The sequence below is a fragment of the Cervus elaphus genome, chromosome 5 (assembly GCF_910594005.1).
Source record: "Cervus elaphus chromosome 5, mCerEla1.1, whole genome shotgun sequence".
Taxonomy (NCBI): domain Eukaryota; kingdom Metazoa; phylum Chordata; class Mammalia; order Artiodactyla; family Cervidae; genus Cervus; species Cervus elaphus.
In genome coordinates, this window is record NC_057819.1 from 108403536 (window position 1) to 108415487 (window position 11952).

Consider the following 11952-nt stretch of genomic DNA (forward strand, 5'->3'; position numbering starts at 1 on the left):
TCTGCCTTTAATGTGGAGGAATCTGTGATGATGACAAGCCCCAAAGTGTGACCAGATGTGACAGCAGCTGAGAGGTCAAGGGGTGGTGAGGTGAGGTCATCGTCTTGGATAGTGGAGTCATACAAGATTGAGCAAGATTTGGGTGAGAAGACCATGCATGAGCCAAGGCTGGAGCATGGCAAGAATGAGGCGGAGCACAGCCCCATGTGGGAGGAGGCAGGACACCCAGTGGTGCCAACCTCCAGGGGGGGAGGGGTCTTCCAGGCAGAAGATGGTCCAGAGCAAGATAAGGAGCCAGATTACCAACTTCCTCTTGGTGGGAAGCAAAATAGCACCCCTTGGGAATCCTCGTGTAAGTGGTGTCCACAGGGAGAGCCAATTAACAAGAGGAGGCCCAGGTTGAGGAAGGGTGAAAGGTGGGTCAGTGACCAAGAAGGATGGAGATCTCCCAGATTTGTGCAGAAGACAGATGGGTCTGGGTACTGCCTGGCAAAACCAGGAATGAGGGGTGTAGCAGATTCATTCTTCAAGGTTAGTCTCTGAACAGGGTGGACCCTGGGCTGAATTGGACACTGGCCTGGGAGGAACCACACAACCACTTCATAAGTAAGGAACTCTTGTCCTCACCTGACAAATAAGGAAATGGAGGCACAGTCATAGAGAGGTTAAGTTATTTACTCAAGGTCAAAGAGCATAACCACTTATTACAAGTGATTAAGTGGAAACCTTAGAGCAGTTTTGAACGTTGTCAGTCCTACTCCTAAGTAGATGCTCTTGTCCACCCTGTCTGTAGCAGCTACAGTAGGACTGCCTCCCTCCAAAAAGCAAAGCAGCTCCTTGCCCCACCCCCACCTTAGGAAGAAGACCAGCACTTTTCCTCCCCTCATCTTTGCTGTTTCTGGTCTATGGAAGGACATTTTACCTCAGGCTCCCAAAAGGCCTGCTGCCTGCAGGGCCAGCCCCTGAGCCCTGAAGACACACCAGTGCCCATGGTTGGGGGGAGCATTGAGTAGAAAAGGAATGAGGGTGACTCTGGTGGCCCTCAGGATGAGGTAATAGGCTCTGCTCCTCCCCTGGGTTTCTGATCTACACCAGCCCCCTAGGAGGGGTCATGGTTGAAATTGAGTTTTTTGCCAGTCCTGGTGAAGAGAGGAGAGAAGAACCAGATTTAAGGTGGCTCAGTAAAACAAAGGATTGTGGGGGCTCCTGGACCAGGCTTGCCCCTGTGGGTTCTGAGCTCCTGGAGATGTGCACTTAGCAATTCTTGAGTCCCTCCCGAGATGAGCCCAGTGCTTTGTCCACGGCAGCCAGTCAATACTTGTGAATACTGGGGCCCAGCATGGAAGCTCAGAGCAGTGGAGCCAAGTCTCCTGACTTGGAATCCCAGCCCTATTCTGCTATCTTTGTGACTTTAAGCACACTGCTTAACCTCTCTGAACCTCACCTATAAAGAAGGAGCAGGGCCAAGGGCTTTGCCCTTGGTCTAATGCTTTGCTGCTCCCATTTTGATATGTTTAACCCAATTTTGAACAAGGGGCCCCACATTTTTACTTTGCACTAATTATGTAGCCAGTCCTGAATGGGAGTAATATTATCTACCTCAGAATACTGATGCAAGGATTAAATGAAATAATCTGTCTAAGGTGCTTAGCACATAATGATTGTGCAAGGGAACAACTGCCTATTGTCCTTTGCTTTTAGATTATTCCCCGTGCCGCTGTGTAATAAATGGATGAAATGATCAAATGACTGAGAGAGGGTCTCAGGAGCATGGACAAGCGAAGGTGCTAGGCTGGGGGGGCTGTATGGGAAGTGGGAGCATTTTTGTGCCCCACATCGTGGAGCAGTCGTTTCCAGGGTAGCCAGTGATTCAAGCTGTGGTCCAGACCTGGCCGCCACGCCCGGCAAAAAGTCCATTTGGTGAGAGCTGAGGACATGGATTCCAGTCTTTATTACGGGGCGTGGTCTCTGACCCAGTGAAGTCTCCAGCTCCAGGAGCTGCAAAGCGTCCGTGGAAGCTAGGGGCAGCGTCCAGACCGGTCTCTGGGAGGAGTCTCAGCTTTCCTTCCTTCCCGGGGCGGGTCCTGGCATGGAAGCTCCGCTCCGCCCCGCGCCAGGGGGCGGGGCCCAGTGTAATTCGCTCAGGGCGGGGGCGGGGCATTTGCTCAGAGGAAAGGATTGGTATCGGTCAGAGGGGTCTGGTGGAGCGGTCCAGCGGAGCCCGAGGTGGGCAGCAGAGGCTGCGGCAGGCTCCCAGAGGGCGGCGGCGTGAAGGCGCGGGCTTGGGGGAAGACGCTGACCGAGGCAGGGAGGGTCACGCCGGCCGGCATGCTGCTGAGCGGGAGGGGCAGGGAGGCACTGTAGGTCATGGAGCCAAAGGGCGCCCCGATCGGCCCACCGGCGGTCAGGCTCAACGCTGGCGATCCTGTGCGCATCTGGTTCAGAGTCCGCCTGCTTTGCTCGCCCCCGCCAAACGGGTTGGTAGGGGATGGAGTGCTGAGACCTGCGGAACGAGAGTGGGTTGAGGGTTTTCGAGCGGGCCAAGGGGACATAGTCCTAAGTGGGGAGTGGAGGCAAGGGGGTAAGGTAGCAAGGTCTGGGGTCTTAGAAATAGGAAAAAAAAGAGCTAAGATTTTAGGGCAGGGGTTGGGCTCAGAAGGGAGAAACAGAGAGAGTAGTGGACCCCAGTGTGGAGACCCAGCAGGGACAAGGGAGTGTCCTACCTGTTAGGAAGGGGTTCCGGGTCTTTACAGCCTGGGGCGCCTTGACTAATGAGTCAAGGTTGACCAAGGAGGAGGCTGAGGGGCCCAGAAAGGACTCGGGTGTCCGACGCGCTGGGGTGTCCCTGCTGGACTCGGCTAGTGCTTCCCCTAGTCCATCCAGGTCAAAGGCATCTGGCTCCTTTGTGCCATTTTGCTTTACACTGGGGGTGTGGTCTCCAAACAGGTCCAGCTCTGGAATAGAAATGATAGGGCTTGTTGGTAGGGAGAGGGAGTGGTCACTCTGTGAGAGGAAGAAGAAGGCTGAGGCCAGTGCTGGGGGCCCATTTTTCCGCACAGTTGCAGTCATTCCCTGCCTCCTGCTTACCCACAGGACTGCTGGGCTTCCCAGAGGGCAGAGCCTGGGTGCATTCTAGCCCTTCCTTGGTCTCTGTGGATACTGGAGGCTTGGCCAATGGGTCAAAGGTCGAAGAACCATCTTTTAGTGCTAGCCAAGGAGAAAAAGGAAGATGAAATGGGCTGACAGAAAGGGCAACCACTGGGCTGGCCCATTTCCAGGCAAGTTGCCCTCTTAGCACAGGATCTCTTGCCCCTTGGCACTGGAGAGAGGGGGGCCAGAAGTCCTCCAGCCCCTCACCCACACCCTTTGACCCTCCACTTACCAGGTGTGTTGAAGGTCTCTGCTAGGTTCCCCCAGGGGTTGTCTCCATTGTTGGGGAGTTTGTGGTGGGGGGAGTTCTGTGCCCAGAAGTCTGTGGTGGGTGGTCCAGCAGGCAGCACTGGGGTCCGGCCCCAGGGCTCGGAGGAGGAGAGCACAGGGGGCAAGTTCCAGGGCTGACTTTGGGACATGATACTTCCTGAGGGAACTGGAGACCAGGGGTCTGCCGAAGGCCCCCATGATGAGCCACTGGGCTCTGTGTTAGGCCTGAGACCTGAAATGGGGATAGTACAGATGTGACCCCAGGCCACTGAGACGCCCAGGCCAGGGCCTTCCCAGTTACCCAGACCAATTTGGGAGGACAGGGGCCCATTTCACACATGGGATGCAGACTCAGCACCACCCAGTGAGCTGAAGCCCATATTCAGCAAGTTCATCCTAGGATTCTGGACCTCCAGGCATGGGCAGCTCAGGCCGCATTCCCAGTCAGGGACAGGCTGGGCCAGGAAACTCAGGGTGACCAGAAGCAACAAGAGAACATTTCTGAGTTTCCCGTAAGCTGAGTTCCTTAGAGGTGTCCCCTCCCTCACTCCAACTGCAAGGCACAGAGGTAGCCAAGGCTCAGAGAGGTGAAGGACTTGCCTAGTGGCCCTCAGCTGTGGGGAATGCATGTCAGCAAGTGTCTCAGAGGGAAGGGGCTCTCTGGGGCCAGCGTGGGAGCCCTTTGCAGCCCTGCATGCCCACCTGGGATATCCCATGGGTCAGCAGAGCAGTGTGTGGAAGGCAGGGTTGAAGCTGATGCGAAGATGTCCACCAAGTCGAGGATGGAGGACTGTTGAGGGGAGAGGCAGCCATGCTCAAGAGAAGGCGGGACCCAGAGGAAGGGCGGGCCCTGACCTGTCATCCTCACTCCAGCTCATTCTCCTTTATTCATTCCACAAACATCTATTAATGGTCCCTTGCCTCTGCACAGTGCTTTCCCGTTTATAAAATGTTTCCTCATCCATTTAGTGTCTGATTTTCCTAACAACCTGTGCTGTGATTAGGGAAGGTTGTTGGGGTGCCCATTTTACAGATATGCTAGCCTGGGCTAAGAGGGCAATTGCCTAAAGTCACACAGCCAGGGAGAGGTACAGCTGGGACGGAAAGCAAGCCTGCCTGACCCCTCCTTGGCTGTCCTGCCCCTCAGCCCATCAGTGGTAAGACACATTTTATGATAAGCCTACTTCCCTAAGTCCATGTCCAAAAGAAATTTGCCACAGTGAACATTGGTTGAAAGAGTCCAGAGACATCCCGAGGGTAGCATGAACAGTTTTGGAGGGTAGCCTTGCTACCAGCAGCTACACATTCTTCCACCTTGGACAGTATGTGTATGAGCCCAAGATGTTTTCAGTACCATATACCTGAGGCTGCTCTCAGTCTTGATCCACAGTATCACATGCTCCTAGAATGTCAGAGTTGGAACTGTCCAACCGGCACACTTAAATGGAGGAGGAAACTGAGGCCAAGACAATGACACGCCCTGAGTTGTAAAGTAAATGACAGCAAATACAGAATCCAAACCCGGCATCTCACATCAGAATGCTTTGCATCCCACTTGGCCACCAGCTCAGTCACCAGCCCATGCAGGATGGGACCTGAGTCTGCTACATCCCCTCTACCCTTATTTTCACTGAATAAACATGAAGTGGTGCTCATTATATACCAAGCACTGTTCTACACTCTTTATAAATATTTAACTCAATGCATCTCCCAGGCTCTGCCAACCCATGGCCCCAAGACTCCTCTACCTGGCTGGTTTTCAGCTTCTCCTCCTCCTCTCTCTCTCCTCTTCCAGGCTCTCTGTCCCAACGACGACGGGCTCCAGCTCCAGCACCACTGGCCACAGGTGAGTCATCTCCCTGCCAGGACCTCACCTCCTGCAGAAGTCACCAGAGTGAGGAGAGCATGAGCTTCCTGTACTAGACTTGAGGGGACCTGGGCTAGAGTCAAGAAGAGTGCAGGCTGGGAGGCGCCCTGAGGTCAGGGGCAGCAGGACCACCGCAGGGAGGTGGAAGAGCCTGGTTAGTACCCGCATAGCACCTCCACCAGCACCTCCACCAGCCCCTCATCGGCCCCTCACCAGCACCTCCGCCAGCACCGGCATGGGCGGCTTAGCCCACTACCTTCTCCTGCTCCTGCCGGCTCAGGTGCAGAGCCAGCTGCAGTTGCAAGTCCTCGTCCCTGTGGGAGGTTGGGGGAACCGGCTGCGAGGGAGGAAAAGAGGGGTGAACTTGGCCCAGTGCTCTTATCTGGGCCAAAAGTCAACATCGCCCTGTGCAGGTAAAGTAAAACACCCACCCTGAGTGGCTGTGGGCAGCCTGCCCCCCAGACAGCAGTGTGAGTGTAGTCTGCTCCCTGCCTGGATCTGGATCTGAGATGCAGTTTAAAAAGAAGAGTCATCCTCTTCTGGGCCCCTGAGTGCTCCCCAGGCCCTGCTGTGTGAGTCCTGGCAGATCTGCCTGGATCCACAGAGGCGATGGCAGAGAGGAGGCCGTCAGGTAGGCTGTCCCTGGACCCCCACAAGAATTGCTGATGGGAGCAGCATATTTCTGTGTCTTCTAGGAAGGTGTCTGCCAGCACACTCATCCCTTCCCCTCCATGAGGTGACAGCAGGCCCATGTGACAAACAGGTACTGCCAACCCACCACGCACACACTACCTCTTCCAGGCCCAGTCAGAGAGGACCCCACTCCCAGGGTGAGGAGTCAGACCCCAATCCCAGTAACCCAACCCAAGGGACACAGGCCCTGTGCTGTCCTTGGGAGCAGGACTAGGGCTTTGGGGCCCAGAGTAGGGAAGCCCAAGAATCAAAGGTGTGAGGCATCCAGGCACCCATCTCTCCTCCAGTCCCCCTCCCCTCATCCCCCTGGTGCCCCAGGAGGGGCCTCACCTTTTCAGCCTCCTCACGGCTCATGGCCAAGGCTAGCTGTAGCTGCAGCTCCTCTTCTCCCGATGTCTGAGGTCGGGCCTGCTCCAGGTCTGAGGTGTAGCGGGGGGATGAGGAGGAGGCTGCAACGACCAGCCACCCATCGTGGCTTCCGTAACCATGCAGGTCCTCATGGGCTCCCCTACCACCCCCCTCGCCAGGAAGTTACAGCTCAGAGAGGGAAACTGAGGGGGAGAGGAGCAACTGGCAGTCTTGGGCCCCAAGGGGTCAAGCAGTATGCTTGGCACTTTCTGCAAGGCTTCCATTTCAGCCCAATAAAAGATTCTAATCCTTCCTTTACAGAGGTGCAGCAGCTCTGAGGGGTACCTGGCCAAGGTCCTGCAGCAAGTTGAACCCAGGTCCCCTGATTCAAGTTCCTGGACTCTGCCAGCTGCACCCCATCCAGCTCAGGGTCAAGTGCGGTGGGAGGGCAAGAGGTTGCACTCAGTCAAGGTCACAGCTCTCCAAGCCCTCAGCACATTGTTAAGGAAGGTTGTTCTGAGTGCCCTCAGATCAGGGAAGTGCCCCTCCTCTTAGGGAGGAGAGTGGAGCATGCAGCTGCCCCAATTTTCAAGAGCAGTGCCCTTGAGCTGGGGGTTCAAGAGGATTGCTACTAAGCAGTAGTACTAAGCAGTACTGTGTGCTGCCTGTCTGAGCACAGGGTCGAGGGCACTCCTGGGCTTGGTCTCATTTAATCCTCACATTGGACAATGGAGACAGATTAGTTTATCCCTACTTTAAAGATGAGGAAACTGAGGTTGAGAAAGCTGGTTGGCAGAGATCTCATGGCTTGGAAGGGGTAGAATAAGAACTGAGCCTATGCTTCTGCCTCCACCCACCCCTGTACCATGCAGGAGTTAACAATAACAAACCTATAATAAATAACATCATTGTTCACACTGACTTGTTGGGCACCTACTATGTGCGGGCGTGTTACCCTCTTGATCTCACAGAATCTTCAGACACACCTCCAAGTGGAGGATTCTTATCTACAGCTGGGGGTCACAGAGCCAGAGCCAGAACTCGGGCTGCCTCCCTGTCCCCAGCCATGCCCTGGACTCACAGTTGTAGGAGGACGGGGAACCACGGGTGCGGCTGAAGCCCAGTTGCCCACTGCTGATGCCCGTGCCCTCCAGTGCCATGCGCTCCTTGGTCTTGAGGGCATGGGTGCGCTCCTGCCGAAGACGCTCTTCGTCCTTGAGCAGGGCCATCACCTGCTTGACCTTCTCGCGCACGTTCACGCCCTGGTCTTTGCCATCGCGGTCGATGTACTGGAAGTCTTTGAGTGTCTGGATGGTGTAGAGGTTCTCCCGGCACTGGTGGGCCACCCGTTCAGAGCCTGTCTTGAGCAGGTAGTCCAGCAGCGTCAGCGCCTTGTAGACATGCCGCCAGTTCTTGCCACTGTCATTGAGCCGCCGCCACAGCATGCCCATGACCTCGGCAAACGCCACCGTGTTGAAGGTCAGATCAGCAATCTCGGACATGAGCGAGCTAGGTGGACCCCAGGGGTCATTGCTGGTGGCCTCACGCACCTTGATCTCTGCCTCCGAGTAGTTGTGCACGATGTTCTTCACCTGTCGTCGCAGCGCTGACGTCGTCATGGCCGAGGACTTGGAGATGGGCGGCCCCCGCCCCAGCCAGAGGTGGAGGGCCAAGGGCCACTGTCGTGAGGTCACGGTCTCCAAGGGTGTGGCGCTGTGCTCTCAGCAGGACAGCTGTGTCCTTGGCTTCCACATGGGTCTGGGAAAGAGAGGGTCTGGAGCTCAGGGATAATGGCCCACCTCGCTGGCCCCACACAGCCAGCAACTAAAGGCCTGGCCTGGGTGTCCCTGCTGCCAGGAACAGCCTTTGGCAGGCACTTATTTTTCTTATTTTACTTATTATTCAGGAGGTACTTTTGTCTTTTGTGTGCTCATTAATCTTCACAATCACACCTACAAAGATATTATTATTTTCATTCAAAGATGGGGAACAAGTCAGAGAAGAATTAAATGACTTGTCCAAGATCACAGAGCTGGTGAATGCAGGGCCAGGATTAACCCAGGCAGATATGTTCCACAGCCTTTGCCCTTAGTCAGGGACACAAAAGTAAGCCCCAAGGAGAGCCTGCTTGCTTTGCTTATACCTCGGTAACTCTCCTGTTTCTGCTTTAGACTGATCGTTCCAGCCTCTCCATCCTTACTTTCCCCTGTTTTTATATCATTTATTTTTGTAGCTTGATTCATTCAGCACCAATTTCCTGGGGACTTCTCTGAGCCAGGCACTATGGCAAGCGTAGAGTACAAGTCTTGGCCCACCCACGTCCTGTTGAGAGGGTACAGGCAATCACAGTCCAACACGGGAGTGCAGAGGAGCACAGAAATACTCAAGCGAGGAAAATCAGGAGAGCTTTCCCAGAGGAGGTGATGACTGAGCTGAGATCTGAGATTCAAAGGGAAGAGTGAGGAGGGACGAGGCAGCAAGGCAAGGAAGGAGCGTCTGGGGGAGGCTGCCTCCAAAGAGGACCCACTGGACATGCTGAAGCCAGTGAGGGGTATGGCATGCCCACAGTCCCCCGTGGGTGGCTTAGCTGGGACTAACACGTACATATCAGAAGACAAATGCAGTATTTATTGTCAGTATCACCAGTTTTGTAATTAATTCACCTGTTTGCTTTATTGTCTCAGTCCTACCTTCTCAGGCAAAATGAAATGACCTGAGGGCAAGGTCAGTCTGGGTTTCCCAAACCCCTAAAGCCCTGGGCCCATGACAGACCTCTGATTTCCCAGCTGAGGAAAGATTAGGGCCAGCGCACTGCCCTCCCCACAACCTCAGGACCAGGCCCAAGACAGAGAAAGTTTCTTCTAGGACCCTACCAGAAATCAAAACCCAAATCCTCTCCCCTTGCCATCACTGTTCCTCTGGAATGGACACACACACACACACACACAATCACAATGGCTGGACCTGGCCTCCACCCAAACCCTCCAGCACCACCCATGGAGATTGTACTTCTCAGCTCTACCCTGGGACTCAGCAGGAGTTGGAAGGAGCTTCTCGACCCCTGCTCCCCACCCCCACCCTCCAACAAACTTCAACTCTCCCTCCAGCCAGCCCTGCCAACCTGGGAACCCCACCCACCCACCCCCCACCAACCTCAACTCTCCCTCCAGCCAGCCCTGCCAACCTGGGCACCGTTCAAAGTCTTAGGAGTTTTCATCAGGACCGGTTGTGCTTGGGAGAGCCTGGGCCCAAAGCACAGGACCCCATGTGAGCACGGGCAAGCCCCAGAGCACTGGCTGAGGATGGGCTTACCTTCCGTCTGCTGTCTTTCTGTCCCAGCGACAGGCCTTCTTTGAGGATGCCCAGGCCAGCACTCGTTTAATGCCTACCCTCCCCCTCACTAGTGACTCAGACCTGCCTTTACCTCCCCAACCTGTGGGCTGGCAGGTGGCAAGAGTCAAGATGAGAAATAATTGTGCCCTAGAGCCCGCCTGAGTACAAGCCTCTCCCAGGGCTGGCCACTGAAACCAGGAGAACCAGTCGGGCATCCTGACTCCACCAGGAGCCCTGGCCCTCCTGCTTGGCCTGGGGTAGTGGGAGGGGACCCTCTGTGTGGGCCCTGCGGCTCTGCTTGAACTTTCCTGCTAGGAGGTGGGAATGGAGGCGCCTTCTCTGCACATCTCTGCCCAAGCTGGGCCAAAGGAGGAATCAGAAAGACCAGGAGGCTCCACCCCCACTGAAGTTTGAGGGGAAGCGGTAGGGAGGAAGGGAAGGCAGGGTGAGGCCCAGGGAGCAAGAAGGGGAGGGAGAAGGAGGAAGGACCTCAGGAGGGGGTGGCTGGGAGGGCTGCCAGTAGTGTTACAAGCAAAGGGTTTTATCGAACACAATATGCCCAGAAATAAAAGGGAGTGAAACAGAAACCCAGCCACTGATAAGGCGGTGGCAGTAGCAGCGGCAGCAGCCAGGCAGCCTAGTATGGAATTACCGCAGTGACCTTGAGCCAGACCCTGGCAGGTGGAAGGAAGGACACTGAGAAGTCCAGGCAGAGTGGCCAATTCAGAGATGGGGGGAGGGTGGGAGAGGCGGGAGGGGACAGGAGAAGGGCCGGCAGGGGGCGGGGCAGGCCCCGGGGGCTAGAGCATCCGCTCTCTCCTGTATGGGGTACCAAGAACTTTACAGGCAGACAGGAGCCTGCTCTTCTCAGGGCCCACAGCAGTGGGGGATCTGTCAGGACTAAGGAAGCAGATGGCATTCCCAGAGAGTGGATCCAGAGAGATGGAAAGAACCCAGATATGTTGAGTCATGTGCATGAGTTTGTCAAAGACTGTGTGTGTCCCCGTGGGCCAGCAACCCCTCCCGTTCTCTGCTGAGGCAGCCCCTTCCCACCAGGTCCCGCTTGAGTAGGGCGGGGAGTGGCAGTACCCTACCCCTTGCTGCCGTGAGTGGAGTGAGTGCTAGCTCTAAGCTTAAGTCAGTCCAAAGGTCGTTGTGTCCTAGGGGCACTGGAGTTGGGTCGGGGGGGATGTCCTGAGGCTAGAGCTACAACAGAGGCTGAGGAGAAGGCGTGGAATGCCACCAAAGATGCTGGTCCCAGGATGGGGAGCCAGCTCTGGGAGGCCCCCTTCCAGGGGAGGGTTGGGTGTGGGGGGCGATGGCTCCAGATTCCTCTGTGACCCTGCCCTTCTCATCCTTCTCCCTCAGACCTGGAAGCGAGATTAAGCCCCCAGCTTTCCATACCAGGCACCACCACGGCTTACCTCCAATGCAGCCTCTTTTGGCCCCAGCCCCTGGGCCACAGGCAGCCTCTGCAGTGACCCTCCAAACCTGCGCAGCAGAGGGACGGCACAGCCTCGGGAGTATCCCCAGAGCCATCCACCACGGACCCTCGTCCCGAAGACCCACCGTCTCCCAGGAGGTGCAGACCCCTCGGAAGGATGGCTCAGGGTCCACAGAAGGGGCTACTGCTCTGCCTCCCGCCTACTTGTTTCCTGGACGCCTCACCGCAGGCAGCACTCAGGAGGAAAGTTGCTCAGCTGGCCAGGCAGGTCTGCCTCAGCAGTAACAGGACACAGGAGGAAGTGCAGGGTGTGTTAACCCCTTCCTGCTGACCAGGCAGGCAGCACCTTCAGAGGTGAGAAGCCTGCCTGCCAGGGACAGATCCGGGGCCAGTGCTGGGGACTCACCCCCACTCTGCAGTGAGTTAACCCTTCTTCTGCCTCCTCAGGGGAAACGGGGTGGGCAGGGGAGGCTCCAACACCCACTCCCCCCCACCCTTCTTCCTCTGGGCCAGGACCACCATTCCCTGGGGCTGGCCCTTTGGTGGACTACTGCCTTGTTTGGCTTTCCCTCTGGTCCCCGCGGCCACCCTGAAGGAGGCGTCAGGACTTTAGGCACAGTGCCTTCTCTACATCTCTGACATGGGATCAGGCTCAGAGTGCCCTGCTCTCTCCAAACCTGCCATATCTTGACTGGAGGACACCTGAGGCCTATGAAGTCCTCATCAGAAGCACCAAATGCAAAACCAGGTGGGTAGAAGATGGTAGCCACTCCTCGGGTCTCCCCGTCCCCTGTGCTGCATCAGCATTTAAGTCAATGAGGCCACCATTAGCAAAATTGTTCTTCAG

At 56.1% G+C, this 11952-nt stretch overlaps 1 protein-coding gene and 1 long non-coding RNA gene across 4 annotated transcripts; one reads left to right on the top strand and one right to left on the bottom strand.

Annotated features, from left to right (window-relative positions):
- Positions 1-657: 657 nt before the first annotated feature.
- On the bottom strand, positions 658-11839 carry EPN3 (epsin 3). 3 transcript variants are annotated; one of them, XM_043904182.1, is made up of 10 exons: positions 11086-11839; positions 7410-8086; positions 6311-6429; positions 5544-5624; positions 5169-5297; positions 4123-4210; positions 3383-3652; positions 3088-3207; positions 2724-2954; positions 658-2503 (listed from the first exon to the last, which is right to left on the bottom strand). In XM_043904182.1, exons 2-10 carry the CDS (start codon positions 7945-7947, stop codon positions 2166-2168), a joined length of 1914 nt encoding a protein of 637 aa, XP_043760117.1. In that variant the 5' UTR covers positions 7948-8086; positions 11086-11839; the 3' UTR covers positions 658-2165. The 3 variants fall into 3 exon arrangements, with proteins under 3 accessions (XP_043760117.1, XP_043760118.1, XP_043760119.1); XM_043904183.1 differs by lacking the exon at positions 11086-11839 and adding an exon at positions 9641-10037; XM_043904184.1 differs by lacking the exon at positions 5544-5624.
- Positions 2146-11096, top strand: LOC122694858. The gene is made up of 4 exons (XR_006341254.1): positions 2146-2226; positions 5216-5266; positions 5983-6050; positions 11030-11096. It is a non-coding gene; the product is annotated as an uncharacterized LOC122694858 (long non-coding RNA).
- Positions 11840-11952: the final 113 nt, after the last annotated feature.

Coding starts and splice junctions, on each gene's coding strand:
- EPN3 (XM_043904182.1), bottom strand. CDS start 7,947: ATGACGACGTCAGCGCTGCGACGACAGGTGAAGAACATCGTGCACAAC. Junction 5,625..6,310: donor GCCGTGAGGAGGCTGAAAAG/GTGAGGCCCCTC, acceptor CCTCCCTCGCAG/CCGGTTCCCCCAACCTCCCA. Junction 5,298..5,543: donor GCCGGCAGGAGCAGGAGAAG/GTAGTGGGCTAA, acceptor TGACTTCTGCAG/GAGGTGAGGTCCTGGCAGGG.